The sequence below is a fragment of the Thalassophryne amazonica genome, chromosome 17 (assembly GCF_902500255.1).
Source record: "Thalassophryne amazonica chromosome 17, fThaAma1.1, whole genome shotgun sequence".
NCBI classification, from domain to species: domain Eukaryota; kingdom Metazoa; phylum Chordata; class Actinopteri; order Batrachoidiformes; family Batrachoididae; genus Thalassophryne; species Thalassophryne amazonica.
Window position 1 is genome coordinate 3181194 of NC_047119.1, and position 25372 is coordinate 3206565.

Genomic DNA, 25372 nt, shown 5'->3' on the forward strand with positions numbered 1-25372 from the left:
GTCCTTTCTCTATGGAGTTTGCATGTTTTTCTGACGTTCGCGTTTGCTCACTTCAGGTGCTCTGGCTTCCTCCCACTACAAAACACATGCAAATTAGATCAAGTGGACACTTTAATTGACAGTACGTATAGAAAATGAATGAATGACTGGTAGACAGAAGTTATAATCTTCATGTTCTGTAGGTAACGTTGGCTTTTCTTGGGATGCATAGTTGTGCTCCCTTTCTGGTGGTGAAGGGTTTAATGACTGTGCCAGACAGAGAATGAAAAGTACTGTGCTGAGACAGTCTCCTTGAGTAATGCTGATTTCAGTGTTGATGTTTTCTCCTACTTTCACTTTGAGGTTGACATCTTTTATGAGTATGGACATCATGTGCAACTCATCATCTGGTAGAATTTTATTGAGGTCTTTAAGTAGTTCGGAACGGCTCATTGTATCGAAGGCTTTGCTCATACAGTAGTGTTCAGAATAATAGTAGTGCTATGTGACTAAAAAGATTAATCCAGGTTTTGAGTATATTTCTTATTGTTACATGGGAAACAAGGTAGCAGTAGATTCAGTAGATTCTCACAAATCCAACAAGACCAAGCATTCATGATATGCACACTCTTAAGGCTATGAAATTGGGCTGTTAGTAAAGAAAGTAGAAAAGGGGGTGTTCACAATAATAGTAGCATCTGCTGTTGACGCTACAAACTCAAAACTATTATGTTCAAACTGCTTTTTTAGCAATCCTGTGAATCACTAAACTAGTATTTAGTTGTATAACCACAGTTTTTCATGATTTCTTCACATCTGCGAGGCATTAATTTTGTTGGTTTGGAACCAAGCTTTTGCTTGTTTACTAGTGTGCTTGGGGTCATTGTCTTGTTGAAACACCCATTTCAAGGGCATGTCCTCTTCAGCATAAGGCAACATGACCTCTTCAAGTATTTTGACATATCCAAACTGATCCATGATACCTGGTATGCGATATATAGGCCCAACACCATAGTAGGAGAAACATGCCCATATCATGATGCTTGCACCACCATGCTTCACTGTCTTCACTGTGAATTGTGGCTTGAATTCAGAGTTTGGGGGTCGTCTCACAAACTGTCTGCGGCCCTTGGACCCAAAAAGAACAATTTTACTCTCATCAGTCCACAAAATATTCCTCCATTTCTCTTTAGGCCAGTTGATGTGTTCTTTGGCAAATTGTAACCTCTTTTCCACATCTTTTATTTAACAGAGGGACTTTGTGGGGGATTCTTGTAAATAAATTAGCTTCACACAGGCGTCTTCTAACTGTCACAGCACTTACAGGTAACTCCAGACTGTCTTTGATCATTCTGGAGCTGATCAATGGGTGAGCCTTTGCCATTCTAGTTATTCTTCTATCCATTTTGATGGTTGTTTTCCATTTTCTTCCATGCGTCTCTGTTTTTTTTTTTGTCCATTTTAAAGCATTGGAGATCATTGTAGATGAACAGCCTATAATTTTTTGCACCTGCGTATAAGTTTTCCCCTCTCCAATCAACTTTTTAATCAAACTACGCTGTTCTTCTGAACAATGTCTTGAACGTCCCATTTTCCTCAGGCTTTCAAAGAGAAAAGCATGTTCAACAGGTGCTGGCTTCATCCTTAAATAGAGGACACCTGATTCACACCTGTTTGTTCCACAAAATTGACAAACTCACTGACTGAATGCCACACTACTATTATTGTGAACACCCCCTTTACTACTTTTTTTTTTAACTAATAGCCCAATTTCATAGCCTTAAGAGTGTGCATATCATGAATGCTTGGTCTTGTTGGATTTGTGAGAATCTACTGAATCTACTGGTACCTTGTTTCCCATGTAACAATAAGAAATATACTCAAAACCTGGATTAATCTTTTTAGTCACATAGCACTACTATTATTCTGAACACTACTGTATCTGGAAGGAGGAGGTAAATGTGATTCTGGCTTGATGTTTTTGCCTTTTCTGACAGTATTTTGACTGCAAAAAACATTTTCCTCCTGATAGTAGATATGCTGGCTGTGATCAATTCAAGCACACATCTGGACTGACCCACAGCTGCTACGTAATTCGGTGAGCGTGCCACCATAGCAGTGCATCCACAGGGCCAAGCACATAATCATAAACTGATCTACTGTGATGATGGACTTGATTTTAACATTTGACAACTTTGCTTCATATAAGCTGAAGGTTTCTGTATGACCCATGGCTGTGAAACAAACTGCATCCTTAAAGACACAGCACACATACTCACCATCCTTTGTCATCATCCTCTGCCAACTCCTCCACCTCTTCTTCTTCTTCAGGTGTATCCGTGATAGCTGTCGACAATTTGGATTTGAAACGATCGAGTAGAGCTAACGTCTACAAAACAATCATTAGACATCGTTAATGCATATGCCATTTTTTTAATACAAGAGCCTCCATTATCAAATTATTTGATGTATTGATTTATGTGACCTGTTGCTCTCTGCTTGTGCCCTTCTTCAGTTTTTGTTTTCTGACCTCTTCATACTTCTTTCGTCCCTCCAGGTACTCTTCCACAGCCGTGCTGATGGGCTTTTTTTCTCCTGGACACACAGGCACTACTTACAAAACATAAAATCTGTGCAATGAAATATTTCAAAACGTACACTTTGAAACTATAAGAATAATGGGAGGAGCCTGGGAGTTGCCATGGACCATCTTGTTTTTTGCATCTGGCATCCTCACACACAGCGCCTTCAGCTGCTTGTTTGGCCCCAAAAGAGCTGCTGAGTTGATGTGATCACATGAAGGACCATAATGAAACAACAGACCCTGGATGGCAACCGCTCAGGTAGACAACAAGGCCATCCCCAACTCTCAAAAGTAACCATCACCCACCAGTGAAAGGTAGGTGCCCCTTCCTCTTTTTCAGTTGGTGAGCCACCAGCCTGCTGAATGCCCAGCGGGTGAGTGAAATAAGATCACAGATTGGCCTTCATGAAGAGGTCAGAGCAGAACTTGGAGGATGATTTAAGCTTTAAAGGACTATGGTGTCCAAGTGAGATTCAGTGTGTATGTGTGTGTGTCACTCTAACTGTTGTACAGCGTGTCCAATGGGATGAGACGGAACAAGTCCTCACCACCGTGCTCGTCTCAGGCTGGGCCATGTTTCAAGATTTGCAACATCTGAACAAACATTCTTCTCCCCTGCAGTGGTCACTGGCACATGACATCTAAGAATTCCATCTAATGGAATTAACTTTTGCTTTCAACACAGAGACATAATGAGGAACTCTTAAGAGAAACTCCTGCCTCTGGACAAGCTGCAAGAAAAGCACAAAACAAAGGTTCCTGGCAGAGTTTAAATCCTCAGAGGGACTTTAGGCTCATTCCAACTGCTGTGCCATTAGTGCTTCTTTATTTGTGTGTGGAACTGGATCAAACTTAGAGATAGTGTACACCTTTTGCTACTTAGGATGTTTTGGAAAAACAGCTTAACACTACACAGATATCACTAACAGCAGCACATTAACTCAGAGACACCAACAAATGTTAGCTAATCCTTTCACCTCCCCAGGGAAAGGGTTTTTTTGGGGGGGGGTATGTGTCTGCTGGAACTAATGACTCAATTTTCATCAAATGCCCTGAGGCGGTTTGGGCCTGAACCATAACAGTAACTAATCACTGTCAGAGATCAGCTACAGTATGTATCATATCTAGGGGTGCATGTGAATGTGGCCAAAATCTTGTGCAAATAAATTAGTCATGTAAATTTATGAAAATGGCAATAAAAAATTAAAAATCTTGGGACAACCAAAAAACAATGTCTGCGGCTAACTGACAAAAATCACTTAGTCACAAAAAACAAACAACCAACCAACCTTTTTCAAATATTAGGCCTCCTTCACACATAGTAGGATTAAGTACAAATCTGGGCGATTTACGGCGGAACAGCTCGTATGAGCGAACCACGAAAACACTGAGCCGACAGGCAGGTGTGCAAGATCCTGGTGCGACAGTGTTGTGCAAGCGAAGGTGTTGTGCGAGCAGGAACACAGTGTGAGCGGCTGGGACAAGCTGCACCACATCACACTGCTGATGTGGAGGAAAATAAAATAAAAACCAGCTATATAAATAGTGAATATCATTGGGGTGATATAAATAATACATAAAAGGGGACGCAATACAGAACATTGTGGTTAAATAACCCAGATTAAATAAAAAAAATGGCACTCATGGGATTCGAACCTGTAAGCTCTGATTGCGCTACCACTGAAGGCCTGTAATCAGAGCGGAAAAATGCCTGACATCAACAAGGACATGAAGGAGGTACGCTGTGTACAGCCACTGCAGCCCGGCGCAAAGGCGAAAGATGTTTGATATATTTCCACATGAGGACAGCAGACAGAGACATGCACCTCACGGAAGAATGTTGTATGTTCATGTCCTTTCAAACACGGAACGTGTTCTCAAGCTGGGACGCTCAAGAGCAGAGATCTTTACAGCCGCGGCTGTGAGCGGACATGCTCCCCCTTGTCCGTTCAGCGCCCAGACCAACGTGTCACTCTGTGTTATGTGATCATTCATTTTCATTATTTGCTATGTAAATGCGTATGTAGGTATTGTTGTAATTTATATAACTGTCCTGGGGGTGACGTCTGTGTTTGTAATGTGAGCACTGAGCCGTCATCCAGCTGCCAGTGTGCTGTGATCAGCTGACAGGCCCCTCCCTGTGCTGTGTGCGATCAGACCTCGCTGTCCAGCCCCATGTGATCAGATGTGTACATACATATAAGCATTTTATGCAAGTGTGCTCCCCAGGCATGCCAGATATGTTGCTGATATGTGTGTGAGACACATGCACTGTGGCTTTTTGCAACTCCACACTCGTAGGGCACCTAGACAAATTTCACACCCAGCTCGATGGTGATTTGTCTGCTGACTGTTTTTCTGCTAACAGTGCGAATGGCCACACATTTTCTAAGTGCCATGCAAGCAGTGTTACTTGTTCGTGTGTGTCAGCTGGAATTTGGCCGACACCTGCTGTGAGAGGGTTTGATGGGCTCTCACAGCCCTTACCAAAAAATAGTACTGATAAGTATATAAAAAGTAAACTGGAAGTATACTTGAAACATACTTGCATATACTACTTTTTGGTAAGGGAGTGCACACTCTGTCTTTCAGACGCTGGTGTGTGCAAATAGTTGTAGCAACAGATGTAAGAGGCGTTCGAGGAAGCTACAATTTTACACGTTTTGCATACGATTCCTGCTTCATGTGCACTTCATGCACAATTCGACCAAATTTGCACTATGTATGAAGGGGCCCTCAGTAATCTACCTTAAAAGCTGCTCGTTCTGGTAAGGCACAAGTACAAGATGAAATACCAATAAATCACATACCTTCTGTTACGTCATCAACAGCAGGTTTCAAACTTTCTTCTTTCCTTTGTTTTATGGCCTGTAGCTCCTTCTTCAACTGTCGTACTTCTTTACGTAATTCATCACTGTGCGGGCAGAAATAAGGTGTGACATTTTAAACCTGGCACCAACACACATTATAGTTGTAAGACAAATTAGACATTCCTGGGACAAAACTGCAGAGCCAGAGAAGGTCAGAAACTTAAAATCATGACAAGCTTATTGAATTTCCTGTCATAAATTGTACTTCAGTTGACATTTTAGTAAAAGTGCACCTATTGCTGCTGACCTTGATTAACAAAGAATAGCTGCTCTGATCATCTTAAAGGATAGAGCACACGAACAGTAACGTAAGCACATAAAACACTTCATAAGTGCTAGAATGAGGAATGCACATTAAACGCTCGTGCACTCTAATAAATTTGATGGAGCCTTCGTCACGTAGCCGCCGTCTGCAGACTTTAAATGGGGTGTTGAGGTCTGACAAATGCAAAGAATGAAAAACACCAATGTGTTTCCTGTTATGAGATGAGTAATTGTTAGTGTTTCAGTACAAAGAGATCCAACCCTAGATGAGATTGCAATTTTGAGCCTGTTAAAACGCTGTCATGATTACAATTGCACAACCAAGGTGCATTTTTACAAATCTGTTTGGACGTGGGTGTTTAAGACCTTTAAACTGAGCACAAAACTGTTTTGACCAGTAATTCTGATTATTATTGTTCAAATGATGAGACATGCATGAAACATTCACACTGAGATATTCTTCAAATTTTGTGATAAGACCAGTGAAAATCCAATACGGCCACCAAATTTCTACCCAAAATTCCATTTTCCTATATCTCTGAACAATGTTGATGGATTTGCATGAATGGGTCTGTTCTTTTTTAATCCCAAATTTGTTTTTGCCATAAATTATCCCCCAAAAGACCTTTCTTTTTGCTTCTCTAAAATGATTATAATATGTAAATATTCTTTTGGCGTGGCACTTTTTTTTTTAAGCATAAATTAATCCTTACACCACTGATCTACCTGCTCTCCAATCAGAAATGTCATAAAATTTTATTTTAATGTGTTATTTGTCTTTTATGTGGTTTCTATTTTAATTTTTTCATTCTATTGTTTCCTTTTAATCTGTCCTTTTGCCAATATTATTTTGCTAAGAACAGTATGTTTGAATGGAAAGTGCCACATAAATAAATATCATTATAACAGAATTATAGCACGTAAATGACCTTCAATTTCATAAACATCCAGTAAGTTAAGTCCCTTTGGCTTCTCTCTTGTTTCACTCGGGGTCACCACAGCAGATACAAATTGGATCTGCATACTGATTTGGCACAAGTTTTACACCGGATGTCCTTCCTGATGCAACTCTACATCACAAGGAGAATGGGCAATTATAGATAAACAGATACTTATCTGTAACAGAAAGAATGACGAAAAAAAAAAAAAAAAAAACATACTCCATAGTTCCTGTTCCACCTTTCCTGGCCTGAGCTTGTAACCTTTGTGGCTGATAGCCCCAAGGCCAGTCTGAATCAGAGCCAGCAGTGCTGACTTTTGTTGCTTTATATTGAGACAACTGCCAGTTGCAGAGCACTTATGTTACGAAATGATAATATTTTTGTGCTGCCTGACAGCAATGTTTTTGTTGTATTCTCTTGTGAAGCCACAAAGCACAGGTAAGCTGCAAAGTCTGGGCCTGTGGCCTAGAAACACACGAGGCATCTCCAGACCAAACAATGACTGCCTTTGTTTCTTACATCTGCCTCTCCGCTGACATTCATTAGATCCTTTTCTTTCCTTCAATCTGAAGCCTCCTTGTTTTCTGCTTTCTTAAAGTCATGTTCGCTTTGTTTCGCTCTCCCGCACCGCCTGCGGCAAAGCACTGGGGTGTCAAATGGAGTGATAAATGCTGTGGCAAATATGCCATGTGTCTTCCACGTTCACCTCAATGCAGCCCCCGAGGACACACATGAGGAATCGGTCAGACATACAGCTGGTCAGCACTGTTTTCCCCAAAAGAGAAGAAAAGAAATCCCATAGTGGAATTCCACATGATGTGCCAAGGGCAGAAGTGGTTGGCGTTGTCAGACTGGGCTTGGGTGAAGACGCTGTCTGCTCAGCACTGTTTAGAAGCAATGACAACAAACCTCTTCTCTGAGACCCATGTATTTATACAGAGTTAACATGATTCAGATGTGACAAACCACAGGTGGGCTTCATGTTCAAAAACACTGATGCATCCTCCCAGCAACTCCACACAGAAGAAAATTAGCAAAGAGGAACATCACTGAATCTTTTCTTCACAGCACCATGACCTGAAATAACTCCTGAAATTTCCTCCACAAATAAGTGCTTCATGATAACACTGATTGACATTACACTAGCAGCATCTTCACCTGGGTGAAGAACAGTTACCATGTTTTATTTTTTGTAAAACAGTAAAATTAAACAAAATAAAATAAAAACAATGTGAGCACAATGTTGGAATTAGTGCATCAACACAGTAGTTTTACAGATAAGCTACAGCAGCCATGGAGTAGTCTTCATCTGCAGTCGAACATCGGCAGGCTGGACAAACTGATCAGGCGGGCTGGCTCTGTGGTTGGCATGAAGCTGGACTCTCTGGTGACGGTGGCAGAGAAGAGACCACTGGACAAACTGCTGGACATTACGGATAATGCCAGTCAGCCTCTGCACACCATCATCAGCAACCAGAGGAGCCTCTTCAGCAACAGACTGCGCTTTCCCAAGTGCAGGACCAACAGACTGAGAAACTCCTTTGTCCTCACGTCATCAGACTGTACAACTCCTCACTCAGGGGGAGGAGGAGGAACAGGAAGACAGAGGACAGGAAGGAGAGCAACAGTAGGAGCCAGTAAACCAGAAGGTGAGCAGTATTTCTTGTATTTATATTTTGCAAATTATTTCCTACTTCTACTTCTGATACTCTGTGTGCTTCTCACCCTGTGTGCTGCCATACAATACTGCTGGAACTTCAATTACCCTGAGGGAGTCTTCCCAAAGGATTAATAAAGTTCTATCTAATCTAATGTAATTGAATCTGATTTTATTGCCTTTAACCACCGTGCGCTTAAATTTTTTTTTCTGTGCCCTGTAGTTACCAGGTTTTAAGTATTTTTCCTTGGCGGTGTTATGCATTCTGTGAGTGCCGTAGTTTCTTTATAGCCTAAAACCACAGCACTGATGTACTGATTCCAAAGCTGTGAATTTTTTTTCTAGGCCCAATAGTTCTCAAATTCTAGGTGTTAACCAGCCAACCAAACAACAAACATAGATATTTATTCATTCATTCATTTTCTGTACTTGCAAGAGGTGGGGTACACTCTGGACAAGATGCCAGTCAATCACAGGGCCAGATATAGATGGGTAACTCCAGACTGTCTTTGATCATCCTGGAGCTGATCAATGGGTGAGCCTTTGCCATTCTGGTTATTATTCTATCCATTTTGATGGTTGTTTTCTGTTTTCTTCCACGCATCTCTGGTTTTCTTTTTTGTCCATTTTAAAGCATTGGAGATCACACCTGATTCACATCTGTTTGTTCCACAAAATTGACGAACTCACTGACTGAATGCCACACTACTATTATTGTGAACACCCCCTTTTCTACTTTTTTTTTTTACTAATAGCCCAATTTCATAGCCTTAAGAGTGTGCATATCATGAATGCTTGGTCTTGTTGGATTTGTGAGAATCTACTGAATCTACTGGTACCTTGTTTCCCATGTAACAATAAGAAATATACTCAAAACATGGATTCATCTTTTTAGTCACATAGTACTACTATTATTCTGAACACTACTGTAAGGTTGTCTTTTTATAGACTGTATGTTTCTTGCATTTGACACCTACTTTACGTAAAGTAAATACATCCATATATTCTACTGTTCCTTCATCTAGCGGTCCACTTCAAAGAGCCAAATGCACACAATTAAAAAGAAGCACTGCTGTTATAAAAGTGCAGAATCTTCTTCAGAACAGTGTGTTCAGATCTGATACATATATTTTACAGCCAGGAACACTTTGGACTGAGTGATCATATCCACCTGCCTTGACATGTTGCCACTGGGAAAACAAGAAAAGTATCCCAGCAACATGGAAACAATTGGCCCCATGGTGCGAGCGCCAATAAAGGAAAAGAAACCAAAAAGTACAGAAAAAAAAAACACACCACCTGTTAAGACGCACCTTTAGGCCCAGCAAATTCCTGTAAAAACCCAAAAATCCTAACACTAGGAATTATTCTGTTTCAACAAATGTGAGATACTTTTCCTTTTTTTAACTGATTAGAGTTATTAGCTGCAAGTGGTGTCTGACTGAATTAAAACCTTTCCACATGTGATGGTATCATGCTACAATAATCATGTTCATTACAGATTCAAGTGTTAGGGCACCTTCACACATAGTGTGAATTTGGTTGAATTGCGTATGAAGTGTGCATGAAGCAGGAATCGTATGCATTACATGTAAAATCGGAGCTGCCTCTAACACCTCATACACCTGTTGCTACCACTATTTGCGCACACCAGCAGCTGAGAGACAGAGTGTGCGCTGTGCGAGCCCATTGAACCCTCTTGCAGCAGGTGTCATCCGAATTCCACACGAACATCTAACACCGCTCGCTTGGCACTTAGAAAATGTGTGGCCATTCATACTTTTAGCATGACAACAGTCAGCAAACAATCACTGTCGAGCTGGCAGTGAAATCTGTTTAAGTGCCCCCACAACTGTGAAATTGCCAAGTGCACATGTGGCGTGCTAGAGTGTCCGAGAATGTTTTGCGTGCTCCCCCCGGTCCCCCCCCCAACATGTGCATCCATGTGGTTCATGCCCCCCCCCTGCAGGTGAGGCGTCTTTCATCTGCTCACAGAGTGACACCTTGGTCTGTGCGCTGAACGGACGGGGGTGTGGCAGCTGTTGACAACTCTGGTCCTGGATGTCACAGCTGCAGAACATGCACAGTGTTTTGACGGACACGCGAGTGTGTGTGCTTGCTGTCCTCACGTCAAAATACATAAAATCATATATCACTTTTGCGACGGTCTGGCGAAGGCACATTGACAGGCTGTTCCAGCTGGTCAGTTCATGTGGACACGCAGCAAGTGATCTGAACGTCACGACATGTGTCCTGTGAGCAGCGCAGGACTATATGACAAGCAAACAGTGTGACAAATACGCCACTTTCAGTCACATATCTGCTGAAATAAACCGTAACAAACACCGTTTGGTCAGTTATCACTGCTTTTTTTTTTCTTTTTTAAAACATATGTTTATCTGGTTGTTGATTTTAGCCATTTCACGCTCCTGTTATAAGCCAGTGATTGTAACACAGTGGTAAAGTTTCTGCCTGGTAATCAGAGCTTACAGGTTTGAATCCCGTGGGTGGCATTTTTAAAAATTTAACCAGGGTTCTGTATTGCTTCCCCTTTTATGTATTATTTATATCAACCCAATGATATTCACTAATTGTACAGCTGGTTTTTATATTATTGTTCTCCACATCAGTGGTGCGATGTGGTGCAGCTGCTCGCACTGTGTTCCTGCTTGCCCGACACTGTCGTGTGCACAATACCGTTGCAGTGGGATCGTGCATGCCTCACGTTGGCTCGATGTTTGTGTGATTTGCTCATATGAGCTGTTCCGCCATGATTCGCCCCATTTGTATTGTATTGTAGTTTGATTTAGATTATAATATTAAGCAAAATGTTTAAAAAATGTGGTGTCAGGCTAAACGTGATACCACCGATGCAAAGCTCCAGTGCATGATCCCAGACCTAACCTGACCCATTTTTTTGTGAGCAATTTAAAATCACTATCAATTAAAGTAATTTTCCTATTACTGAGTCCTATATCTGTGATGAGGCCCATTGGGCCAGTGATGATCCTGACACACAATAGCATGAAGCACATGAGAGTCTACAGCCCTATTCGAGTGGAATTGATTTTATGCACAGAGGTGGGGTAAAGCAATTATTCCCAGAGTTTTTCAGGTATTTTTATCCTGTCCTATTACACAGTGAAAACACATACTGATGGACATTTGAAATGGGCACTGATCTTCATCACTTTAACACTGGAACTATTCTGAACAATTTCTCCAGCCCCAGTGGCTGGAGAAGGCCAACGGGACAAACACATTTTCACCTGGCTGCAGCATACAGGTGGTTATCTTCAAGATGTGGGGATGAGCTGGTCACCTGCCTGAGTTATTGCCATCTAAGGCCTGAGGCAGTTCTGCAGCAGTGGATGTAGCACCAGCGCACGCTCCCAGACCTGACCTGCTGGACAGCTGCATGCTTAAATCAAGATACAACACTAACAGGTGACCAGGGAGCTGTTTATAATGGAAAGAATACTAGGACCAATTGTGTCAAGGGTCTCTTTCAAAAAGCAAGCCAGAATGACATTCATACAACAGTCTTCAAGCCAGAAACAATTTCACTGAGGGTGATTAAAGTAATTGATTGAAGTAGCAGAGTTCGGCAGGGGAAACATTGGAGACAGATGTCTCTCATGGGGAATGATAAATTCCTTTTGATGTTTTCCACTTTTCCAGTGAAGAATATTAAAAATTCTTCACATTTAAGTGGCGAGGTGTATGGGTTTCATCAAGGGGGAGAACAAATGACAATGCTAATGGTGCTAAAGAGGAATTTAGGATGATGTTGAGATATTAAACAGGAAGAGTAGACAGTTTTGCCACTTTAAGAGCCACTTAATACCGTGAGTCGCTCAGAATTACAATGAAACATTTCAAATGAAACCTGGAGCTTTACCCTGTCTGATTTGTCAAATTAAAATCCAATTTATTAATTTATATAGCGCCAAATCACGAAAAGTCTCCACATTGTCCTCGGGTTTCCTGCAAGTTCTCCTTACGGTCCTGACGGAGCAATAGATAAAATAAAAACTGTCACATGGCAAATGTCTATGAAGAAATGTCTGATGAATTCAGTAAGACTGCACATTTTTTTGCTTTAAAATGGATACAAAGAGAGGAGAGGGGGAGAAAGAGAAAGAACAGCAACTTAAGCTCTGAAAAAGATATTGGTTCAAAATGCACTTTAACTTTCTATGACGTTACAATGTCAAACACTATGGAAATCATCCATCTCATTTTTAGAGGGCCGGGAGTACACAGCAACACAAATCAATGTTGATGTATCAGTCACGTCACCTTTTATCCACACACACAGAATGGAACATTAGGGGCACTATTTCCTAAACAAACTTTCACAATGGGCACAGGTCCATTTGGAGTGTGGCCCAGTTGCATTTTGCTATCTCAGGGGTGGGAAATACAGACCCAATGATGGGTGCTGTGCTCAAAAGAGCTGGGTTTACTGTGTCGATTTTTGATTGGCGTTTTGTAGTTCAAACATGGTGTCAACCAGTGTGAAACGTGTCCTTCCATTTAAACTGCACTCTACCCGGCGCACAGCACTGTGGTATGGACAAAGTTGGTACAAGTGAAAGGATTTGTGGTTTCTTAATGGATTAACTCTGACCTATCAGAGTTCACAGTAGACAGCGGCCACCAAAGCTCCCTGAGGTGAAGCAATGCAGCAGTGAGATGAGTTTTTGTATGTGTGTGTGTTGTGGTCTTTGTAGAGCGCTAGACAGTGATGGTCTTTTGATGGACTCAGACACACTTTCTGAAGATGGATCATATTAAATTAATTAGTCAGCTCTGTGCCCGACCACACCCCTTTTTAACCAACACACCTACAGGAGCGCTAATGGTGTTATTATTTAGAGGACGCAGGCCCTGGGCATAAAAATGGCTGCGTCAGAGGGAAACCAACGATGAGGTGCTGGACTTTCCACTGCTTTGCACCAGGTGTACAACAGGACCCTATAAGAGGATATATGGCTTTCTGCTAAAGTGTGAAATGAGTTTAAAAAAAGATGTTTTACCTCCCAGCAGGAGAGGACGTTGCCACTAATTTTAAAACAAAGCTGGTGCCAAGCAGAGAAGGAAATGGGACTCCAGTGTTATTGTTAGCTACCAGACAAACAAAGCAAAAACGGGGGTGCTGTTTCATAAATTATGAATCTTTTTAGTGACTCCCCAGAAGGGTATGTAGCTTTGGTCTATTTGAGGCTGCCAGCTTACTGTCACTCTCTTGGAAAATTAAAAAAATAAAAGTGAAACCCAGAGAGCTGTGGATGATTGACTTTTCATAAAGAAAGCATATGAAGAGATTGGCAGCAGACCAAGAACCCGTTCATAATTCAGAACTTGAAATTTTAATACCAGAGGGTCTAGCAGGAGTCTGAAGCTGAAACAATAACTCCACGATCTTAAAACAGCCCAATAATAGCTGCATGTTCATCAAAACTTCTACCATTTTCCAAAACATACAAAAGACTTAAGTTCAATTTTTGGATGTCTTGTTGCATACATATTTTTGCTTTTACCAGACTGGAGATATGTATTTATTGACCAATTTAAACATGTTCATTTGAAATGTATTTTTTTTTTGTTGTATTTATTGAGAATTTAAAATGCTTTAAATCGAAAGAAAACAACATCATGATGGTATAAACTGTGTTTTATATATATATATATATATATATATATATATATATATATATATATATATATATATATATATATATATATATATATATATATAAGTACACCACAAGGGTTGCACACACTAACCACACTAATGACTGAGCAAGTGATGTGGATGAATGTTCTAGAATAGCAAAATGGCTGGGTGAGCTTCCCTCAGGGGGTGCTCAATGGTTTGGTCAATAGCCAAGGAGAACTGTGAGCTGGAAGGGAAGAATCCAACCTCAACTCAGGAATTTGCATGACTTTGCAAGAGTGATCTGGACCGATCTGAACACGCTACCCCACAGTGGACCAAGGTTCCTCTTTCAACAGGCGTCATTTATTTGCAAATATTACAGACATTCTTTGGGCTGTTATCAGTTACTTATGATCGGAGAAAACAAAGAGTCTTCTAGAATATCAAGTATATATCAGCCTTCATACTGAAATAGTTTATATTTTGTTGAAAGTTTTCCTATTCAACCTATTTATTTTTGCGCCTGCCTGTCTGAGAGTAAAATACACAGCAAACATGCAATGTGTCAAATATTCCCATTTATCAGAGCCTGGGTGAGGTTCTACTGGTTTTTCATTCGTTTTCACAAATGTATCCCCCCCCCCCAAAAAAAACCATTCTAGACATGCATTGCTGTCTGGAATATTTTCCAGTCAGCAAACACTCCATGCTACAGTGAGCCAGAGATGCGTAAACCTGGCAGCCCAAAAACATACACAATCCTGCTGCCAAAAACTGGATTATCTCAAGCAGGTTTTTGCACAAAAACAGTGCTGAATGCCTTCTTAATCCCAGTAACATCTCCCAGAGAAAGCATTGAGTTATGACCAATGACAAGAGACAGGTGCAGCCAATTAATACGTAGTGACACAGTTCTGAGGGCATGCCCACTTGGTCAGGATAATCAGTGCCCGATGGTCCATTTAAATGCAAGTTATGTTGACCACAAGACTGAAAAGAAGCCCTGCTTAAAATCCCGTGCAAAGTCAAAAGATTTCTGGAAGGTGTACACACATGCCAGACACGCCAGAACATGTCCCGTGAGGCTTTACGCGGAACTCCTCCGCACGTCTGTCTTAATGCGCCGAAAAAGTGCTGATGTCCACATCTTTTCACAATTCCTGTGCTAGTCAGATGACATACCGGATCAAGACAGCGTCCAGTTTAAAAATGAACGGCACATTTCAATGTTACAGGAGTTTTTGTCATGGAAAGAGAAGCGGCACGTCGCGGTGCAACCGCTCGGCGCAAAGAAACGCAGTGATGAAGCCTCATGGGACATGTTCTGGCATGTCCAGCTCATGCAAAATCACAATCGGATATTCACACGACTGGAAAGCAACCGGAATCTGTCTGAAATCCACCTGAAAGCCGTCCTGTGAGACCAACACCGAGGTGGTTTTGTCCCGCGTAATGAACGGAGCCGTGGCGCGTCCCTCCGCTTTTCTTTCCATGAAAAAACTCCTGTAACGGTGGAATGTGCCGAAAAAGTGCTGATGTCCACATCTTCTGCCTTTTTGTGAAAGTCAGACGAGGTCCCGGATCAACAAAGTCTTCACGTTGGAAATGATCTGGTTGTTTCAGCGGGGTGTCAGCCTGTCGATGGGGGCTGGGAGCGCGCCGCGCTCTCAGGAGTTGTGGGCCGTCCTTAAAGCAGCAGTAACACTCCGTAATCTCTTTAATCCCCATAAAATCGTCCCTGAAAGCCATATTAATTTTTCGAACGGTGTCCACCTGGAGGTCTCTCACAGTTTGTGGAAAAAATTTGATGCAGCAAAGCTCCAAATCGTTCAGACATTTATTTGCAATAAAAATCCGCCGAGAGGGGTGGACCAGTGCTCACACAAAGCCTGCTCACAGGCAAATGATGCAACCGACAGGCATGAAAAAACTCACACATGCACACGAGGGTTCAAGCTTGTCTGACGCAATCACACGTGATTCAAATCCATATAGTTTTTAAAAAAAATAATAAGGTCGGATACTTTTCTAATAGACATCGTATACTGCATAAATAGTGATTTACTCAAATTTGAAATGAAACATTCTAATATTTTGAGATACTTTCTTTTTCCTTCTTTCTTTTTTTTTAGTGTAGGCCATAATTAATAAAATTAAAATTTAAAAAATGCTTGAAACATTTTAGTTTATATGTAATGAGTCTAGAACATGCAACATTTCCACTTTCTGAAATAAGTGACAAAAATATTGAACTTTTTGCACAATATACCGTATTTTTCAGACTACTATAAGTCGCACTTGCACTTTTACATGTTTTGGCCGGGGGTGCGACCTATACTCCAGAGCGACTTATAAATGAAAAATATACCAGTAGATTCTCAGTTAATTTACCGTAATAAAACAATTTTACGTAACAGAGTCGCTCTATGTTTTAAAATGGCCACCGGAAACGGAAATGCAATGCATCATGGGCACTGTAGTATGGTGGCCGCCCCATATAGCTCACGCTGGTCGCGATAACCAATCAGAGAACAGAACATTGGACACGTATTCCTCACCTCACCCAGACAATGATTGTGAAACAGTGTGTGAAGCAGACGAACACGGTGTTTGCTGTTATTCCTGGAGGGCTAATAAAACAGCTTCAACCCTTGGATCTCAGTGTGAGCAGAGTGTTTAAGTTGACGCTGAGAGCTGCGTGGGAGCACTGGGTGAGCGACGGCGGAGGATTAGCGTCTGCACTTGGAAGGAGCTGGCGTCGACACCACGGGGAGGTCATGAGCTACGCAGGTAGGTGCTGCACGAACATCAGCAGCTGGTGTGTACTATGGTCCACAGCGGGTAATATGTTAGAAAAGAACCGTTCAGCAATGGTGCGGGTTATGGTTCAGCTCGCAATGTGGTCCGCAAAATACAAACACATCCGTAGGTAAAATGCAGCTCACGAGAGGGCGCTCAAGGCTTGTGTGACTGTTCCTGCAACTTCTGACTGCCATAGAAAAATAAAAATTTCAACATTACTGATAACTTAACAAGACAACGGAGAAGGCCCGAAAAAATGCCACCAAAAAGAAAATCATACTCTGCAGATTACAAGTTACGACTGGTGAAATATGCATCTGAAAACGGTAGCCGTCACAATATTATCATCTGAACTTTTCATGTTAATATACCTGTATGTCCATGCGACTTATAGTCCAGTGCGACTTATTTATGGTTTATTTTTCTTTATAATGAATAAAGTGGCTGGTGCGACTTATAGTCCGGAAAACACGATACACATTTTTTGATCTGCACTTGTATGTATGTAATTTCTGAGAAATTGATGAAAACCCACTACATTGTCCTATCTTATAATGATAAAGAAAACAAAAACAAACAAACAAACAAAAAACACAAATCCCTCCCTTAATCATATCTGCTTAAAAAGTGAACGGTTTCCTCCTGGGATTATGCCACACACTTTCACAAAGGTCCAAGAAATCACTTTTGTAGATTTTGCATAATCCTGATAACAGTGAAACAGCACTGAAAACATTATCTTACTTAGCAGAGTTAATTACTCCCTTACATGAATGCATCAATTCAAACACAGCTTTCTGCTATAATTTGCAATATAATGTTGGACTCCGAAAAATGATGCCCACCTCTTCCACCATTCGGAAGATTCAGACGGCTTTCGGTGGCTTTTCAGTCGTGTGACTATCCGAGAAATTGTGGAAAAGGTGAAGAGGTGGGCATGTCACAACATGTCCTGTGAGGCTTCAACACGAAGGTGCTTTTGCTCCGTCAGCTTCGTGCCGAAGCCAGTAGCATGAATTTCGCTGCAACTCTTTTCATGGCAAAATCTTCTGTCACAGTGGAATGTGCCCAAAAAGTGCTGATGTCCACCTCTTCCGCAATTTCTCGGATAGTCACACGACGGTCCCACATCACCACAGCGTTCACTTTGGAAATGATCTGGTCATTTCAGCGTGTTGATGGCCAACCGGAGCTCGGCTCGCTCTCCGCCGTTGTGCGCCCATCTTTAAACCGGTTGTACCGCTCCTTAATCTGTGTGATGCCCATAGCATCGTCACCAAAAGCTGTCTGAATAATCCGAATGGTTTCTACCTGGCTGTCGTCCAGTTTCTGGCAAAATTTGATGCAGTCCCGCTGCTCCAGTTGTTCCATCTTTTTCCTTGGAATGAAAAAATGCCGAGCACACAACACACACCTCACACAAAGGCTGCTTACCAGGAAATGATGCAATCGACAGGCGTGAAAAAATTCACGCATGTGCATGAAGGTTCAAGGTTGGCTCATGCAAGCACACGTGATTCAAATCCATCAGGTTTTTGAAAAAAATAAAAAGGTCGGATACTTTTCTAACAGACCTCGTAGCCTGGTAAAACAGTTGCATGTTCATTCCTTCTTTATAAGCAGCTGTAAAAGTATGTTCATGATAGATTTAACATCTTGTTATAGATCAGACGAGCTCCGTTGTGTGTGCACTGATGCAATGACTTGTGCTCAGGACGAGCATTTACACAAAACGCCAGCTTGCAAAAGAGTGATTTTGCAGACAATATAACCGACGAACACAAAGTTAAAAGTTGGATCACAGTGTCAAAATTAAGCCAAGCATTTACACAACACGCCAGCTCGCAAAAGAGCGATTTTGGAGACAGTGATGGACAAACACAAAGTTAAAAGTTGGATCACCGGTGAGCCGTGGAAGAAATAAAGCCAGTGAGAAGAAGCGCATTTAATTACTCTGGAACACAGGTGAACTGGAGCCTGGCACACAGGCTCCTGTGCAGACTGGCTGGACTGTGCAGGAGCGTCTTTTTTGGACTGCGTTTAAAAAATGTGACAGCAACTTGAGTGGATGCTGTGAATTGAAAACCCACACTTTAAAAAGGGACCAAGTGTGGGAGGCCTGGAGGTTTGGCCCAAACCCATGCCTAAACGTGTACTAACATCACGTTACATGGCGCTACATGGATCATATCTGGCTTGACGTGAATCATATGTGGCGACATGAGTCATTTGAGGCTGGGCGGGGCTCAAATGACAGGTCAGTCGTGGCTCACTAGAGGCTGATATGTGGCACATGTGAGGTACAGAGAGGTGCCTTAGTAGTGGATACATGACAGCTTAAAATGTGGATCATTCTTCAAATAATCGCTGACACACCCATGTGTGGCTCATTATTCGGTGGGACCGAGGCTCAAGTATTGTGTGTGAATGTAGCTAAAGCAGGCTTCTCTCTGTCTCAGGCTCTCAGTATACACATGGTTTCTTCCTGCTTGAAATGAGCTTGTCAGTTATTTAAATTTCTATAGCTTAGGTCTTTATGATCACTAAGGCCACCAATGCTTGCTTTCAAAGTATCACTACGAGACTACGTATCAGACAACACTCAATACTAAAGGACGTGTATCAGGAGTCAACAACAAAAAGAGGAAGAAAAAAAAAGAGAGAAATGGGATATTGCTAGTAGTAACAAAGAGTAACACAAAAACTAACTACAACCACAAAAGGTGTTACCACAAGAGTCCATGTACTTACAAACAGTGTGCACAACATGAGTAGAAGGTCAATGCAAAAGAGCCAGCAAATGAACAGTGAACCAGGTGTTACTTAAATACCAACTCAACTGATGAACCAAACTGGAGGGCAGGTGTGTGATGGGGTCAAAGGTCACGAACCAACCAAAAGAGGAAATGAGCTTAAACAGACATCTAAGGGGTAAGTGGAAATAAAACACAAGATAGCAAAACACACACAGGAAGTAACAAAACCAACATATAAATCCAAGTACAAGATACCAAAACCAACATGGAATTCGAAAAGTACAGCGGATTAGTGGTTGGCACTGTTGCTTCACAGCAAAAAGGTCATGGGATCGATTCCCACCTGTGGTGAAGATGTCGCAAACATGAGACGTGATGAACATAATGACAACTCACACAGAGGACTGATCACATAACAAAGAACAGAAAAACTACCAGGAGGAACCACACGAGTGGCTGACAGGGGAGAACACACACACGCACACACTCACATGCTGACAGCCAGAGAACAAGAACACACGCACACATACCAGGACTGGGACACGCAGGAGGACACAAAACTAGAAACACATCCACGCATATACATATATATACACACACACACACTGGACTCAACCACACACGCATTCACACACATACTCTCACACACACCCACAAACAATGGGATACAGACAGGTGACGATGGGGACTCAGACCTGACAGGAGACAGTAAATACATAAAAAACACAGAGACGCCTCACAGAACTGAAGCCCAACACTTTTGGTAAATATAAATGAATGTGGTCAACTGGTTCTTGAGAAATCACGCAAACAAGCAAAAATGGACGGACAGACGGACATGTTAATCACTACTATGATACCTGGCTACGGGAAAAATGTCTATTGCATGAAAATTCTGTAACATTCATACAATTATTAATATCAAAGTAAGTGATGTGTCAGCAGCCAGAGCCTAAACTCACCTGTTTGAGAAGAACTTGGCTTGTGTGCTGCATTATTATACGTGGCAGGTCATAGCAGCAGGCTTCGTGGTGCCAGATCCATCTCGAGGCTCCCTCGTAAAGAGCTCAAGTCATTTCGGAACCTGTTTTGCCGCCATCAGAATATGTAAATTACGGTCAGATGGTCCTCAGATTCCACATGGATCGCCGTTGGATAGGTGTCCCATCTCGACGGCGCCTGGAGGGTTTTGAACATGTGCATCACACTCGAGGCCGCCAGCTGATTTTGACCACTGTGTGGACATCTGCAGATGGCTGTCAGAACGTTTTGGAACGTTTTTGAGATCGGCAAAAACACGCACCGACGGCTCTCCAAGGCCGAAAACGGCTCGCTGACGTCTCTCACCGAAGCCGCGGATCCCACCAGGACATCTCCGGGAGTGAGCACTTCTCACTATAGTGATAGTGCACATGAGGTGCAGTTGGCATCAGAATTTTGGCTCTCTGTTGGGACTGTTTACACAGAGACTGCTACCTGCTGCTTTGGACTTGAATTAACAGTCTTTTTCAAGACTTTTTTACTTTTTTTTTTACTTTTTTACTGTGCTCCAACGCCTAAGGAAGACCTCTAACGGTCGAAACATCGCGACGGAGCACTTTTATCAGCTAACTTTCATCAGCGTTGGCAAGCTAACTAGCTTGCTAACGCTTTCGTTTTTATTTTTTTTATTTTATTTTTTTTTCTCTTTTAGCACTGTTGTCGTGCGTTATCTGTGCTGCTCCACAGCGTGTTTAGTTGATTTTTATTTTATTTTAGCACCGTTGTCGTGCGTTCGCTGTTGTCGTGCGTTGCCTGTGCTGCTTCATGGCCTGTCTGGTGCCTTGATTGGGGCACTCCTTCTGCTGAATCACCTTTAAATTATTTACACATTATTCACTTTGTGTGTTTTTAGGAATCCGCTAGGTTGCGTAGCTACTAGCTCTTAGCCGATTTAGCATGGCGGCTTCTCCTGTCTCTCCCGTACTTTTCTGCTCTGGGTGTGAAATGTTTAGTTATTCCTCGGCCTCCTTTAGCAGTAATGGTACTTGTAATAAGTGCAGCTTATTCGTAGCTTTGGAGGCCAGGCTGGGCGAACTGGAGACTCGGCTCCGCACCGTGGAAAATTCTACAGCTAGCCAGGCCCCTGTAGTCGGTGCGGACCAAGGTAGCTTAGCCGCTGCTAGTTCCCCCCTGGCAGATCCCGGGCAGTCGGGAAAGCAGGCTGACTGGGTGACTGTGAGGAGGAAGCGTAGCCCTAAACAGAAGCCCTGTGTACACCGTCAACCCGTTCACATCTCTAACCGTTTTTCCCCACTCGGCGACACACTCGCCGAGGATCAAACTCTGGTTATTGGCGACTCTGTTTTGAGAAATGTGAAGTTAGCGACACCAGCAACCATTGTCAATTGTCTTCCGGGGGCCAGAGCAGGCGACATCGAAGGACATTTGAAATTGCTGGCTAAGGCTAAGCGTAAATTTGGTAAGATTGTAATTCACGTCGGCAGTAATGACACTCGGTTACGCCAATCGGAGGTCACTAAAACTAACATTAAATCGGTGTGTAACTTTGCAAAAACAATGTCGGACTCTGTTGTTTTCTCTGGGCCCCTCCCCAATCAGACCGGGAGTGACATGTTTAGCCGCATGTTCTCCTTGAATTGCTGGCTGTCTGAGTGGTGTCCAAAAAATGAGGTGGGCTTCATTGATAATTGGCAAAGCTTCTGGGGAAAACCTGGTCTTGTTAGGAGAGACGGCATCCATCCCACTTTAGATGGAGCAGCTCTCATTTCTAGAAATCTGGCCAATTTTCTTGGATCCTCCAAACTGTGACTGTCCAGCGTTGGGACCAGGAGGCAGAGCTGTGGTCTTATACACCTCTCTGCAGCTTCTCTCCCCCTGCCATCCCCTCGTTGCCCCATCCCCGTAGAGACGGTGCCTGCTCCCAGACCACCAATAACCAGCAAAAATCTATTTAAGCATAAAAATTCAAAAGAAAAATAATATAGCACCTTCTACTGCACCACAGACTAAAACAGTTAAATGTGGTCTATTAAACATTAGGTCTCTCTCTTCTAAGTCCCTGTTGGTAAATGATATAATAATTGATCAACGTATTGATTTATTCTGCCTTACAGAAACCTGGTTACAGCAGGATGAATATGTTAGTTTAAATGAGTCAACACCCCCGAGTCACACTAACTGTCAGAATGCTCGTAGCACGGGCCGGGGCGGAGGATTAGCAGCAATCTTCCATTCCAGCTTATTAATTAATCAAAAACCTAGACAGAGCTTTAATTCATTTGAAAGCTTGTCTCTTAGTCTTGTCCATCCAAATTGGAAGCCCCCAAAAACCAGTTTTATTTGTTATTATCTATCGTCCACCTGGTCGTTACTGTGAGTTTCTCTGTGAATTTTCAGACCTTTTGTCTGACTTAGTGCTTAGCTCAGATAAGATAATTATAGTGGGCGATTTTAATATCCACACAGATGCTGAGAATGACAGCCTCAACACTGCATTTAATCTATTATTTGACTCTATTGGCTTTGCTCAAAAAGTAAATGAGTCCACCCACCACTTTAATCATATCTTAGATCTTGTTCTGACTTATGGTATGGAAATAGAAGACTTAACAGTATTCCCTGAAAACTCCCTTCTGTCTGATCATTTCTTAATAACATTTACATTTACCCTGATGGACTACCCTGCAGTGGGGAATAAGTTTCATTACACTAGAAGTCTTTCAGAAAGCGCTGTAACTAGGTTTAAGGATATGATTCCTTCGTTATGTTCTCTAATGTCATATACCAACACAGAGCAGAGTAGCTACCTAAACTCTGTAAGGGAGTTAGAGTATCTCGTCAATAGTTTTACATCCTCTTTGAAGACAACTTTGGATGCTGTAGCTCCTCTGAAAAAGAGAGCTTTAAATCAGAAGTGTCTGACTCCGTGGTATAACTCACAAACTCGTAGCTTAAAGCAGATAACCCGTAAGTTGGAGAGGAAATGGCGTCTCACTAATTTAGAAGATCTTCACTTAGCCTGGAAAAAGAGTTTGTTGCTCTATAAAAAAGCCCTCCGTAAAGCTAGGACATCTTTCTACTCATCACTAATTGAAGAAAATAAGAATAACCTCAGGTTTCTTTTCAGCACTGTAGCTAGGCTGACAAAGAGTCAGAGCTCTATTGAGCTGAGTATTCCATTAACTTTAACTAGTAATGACTTCATGACTTTCTTTGCTAACAAAATTTTGACTATAAGAGAAAAAATTACTCATAACCATCCCAAAGATGTATCGTTATCTTTGGCTGCTTTCAGTGATGCCGGTATTTGGTTAGACTCTTTCTCTCCGGTTGTTCTGTCTGAGTTATTTTCATTGGTTGCTTCGTCCAAACCATCGGCATGTTTATTGGACCCCATTCCTGCCAGGCTGCTCAAGGAAGTCCTACCATTATTTAATGCTTCAATCTTAAATATGATCAATCTATCTTTGTTAGTTGGTTATGTACCACAGGCCTTTAAGGTGGCAGTAATTAAACCATTACTTAAAAAGCCATCACTTGACCCAGCTATCTTAGCTAATTATAGGCCAATTTCCAACCTTCCTTTTCTCTCAAAGATTCTTGAGAGGGTAGTTGTAAAACAGCTAACTGATCACCTGCAGAGGAATGGTCTATTTGAAGAGTTTCAGTCAGGTTTTAGAATTCATCATAGTACAGAAACAGCATTAGTGAAGGTTACAAATGATCTTCTTATGGCTTCGGACAGTGGACTTATCTCTGTGCTTGTTCTGTTGGACCTCAGTGCTGCTTTTGATACTGTTGACCATAAAATTTTATTACAGAGATTAGAGCATGTCATAGGTATTAAAGGCACTGCGCTGCGGTGGTTTGAATCATATTTGTCTAATAGATTACAGTTTGTTCATGTAAATGGGGAATCTTCTTCACAGACTAAAGTAATTATGGAGTTCCACAAGGTTCTGTGCTAGGACCAATTTTATTCCACTTTATACATGCTTCCCTTAGGCAGTATTATTAGACGGTATTGCTTAAATTTTCATTGTTACGCAGATGATACCCAGCTTATCTATCATGAAGCCAGAGGATACACACCAATTAGCTAAACTGCAGGATTGTCTTACAGACATAAAGACATGGATGACCTCTAATTTCCTGCTTTTAAACTCAGATAAAGCTGAAGTTATTGTACTTGGCCCCACAAATCTTAGAAGCATGGTGTCTAACCAGATCATTACTCTGGATGGCATTTCCCTGATCTCTAGTAATACTGTGAGAAATCTTGGAGTCATTTTTGATCAGGATATGTCATTCAAAGCGCATATTAAACAAATATGTAGGACTGCCTTTTTGCATTTACGCAATATCTCTAAAATCAGAAAGGTCTTGTCTCAGAGTGATGCTGAAAAACTAATTCATGCATTTATTTCCTCTAGGCTGGACTATTGTAATTCATTATTATCAGGTTGTCCTAAAAGTTCCCTAAAAAGCCTTCAGTTGGTTCAGAATGCTGCAGCTAGAGTACTGACGGGGACTAGCAGGAGAGAGCATATCTCACCCATATTGGCCTCTCTTCATTGGCTTCCTGTTAATTCTAGAATAGAATTTAAAATTCTTCTTCTTACTTATAAGGTTTTGAATAATCAGGTCCCATCTTATCTTAGGGACCTCGTAGTACCATATTACCCCATTAGAGCGCTTCGCTCTCAGACTGCGGGCTTACTTGTAGTTCCTAGGGTTTGTAAGAGTAGAATGGGAGGCAGAGCCTTCAGCTTTCAGGCTCCTCTCCTGTGGAACCAGCTCCCAATTCAGATCAGGGAGACAGATACCCTCTCTACTTTTAAGATTAGGCTTA

The 25372-nt window shown here is 41.9% G+C and overlaps 1 protein-coding gene across 1 annotated transcript in view; it reads right to left on the reverse strand.

The window, feature by feature from the left end:
* cwc27 (CWC27 spliceosome associated cyclophilin) overlaps positions 1-25372 on the reverse strand; it is a 78020-nt gene that overhangs the window by 16925 nt on the left and 35723 nt on the right. Inside the window, exons 11-13 of the mRNA XM_034192002.1 lie at positions 5374-5477; positions 2465-2574; positions 2259-2368 (exon numbers count right to left, since the gene is read on the reverse strand). Of these exons, the coding sequence (XP_034047893.1) occupies positions 2259-2368; positions 2465-2574; positions 5374-5477 (324 nt within the window). The remainder of the gene's footprint in view (positions 1-2258; positions 2369-2464; positions 2575-5373; positions 5478-25372) is intronic.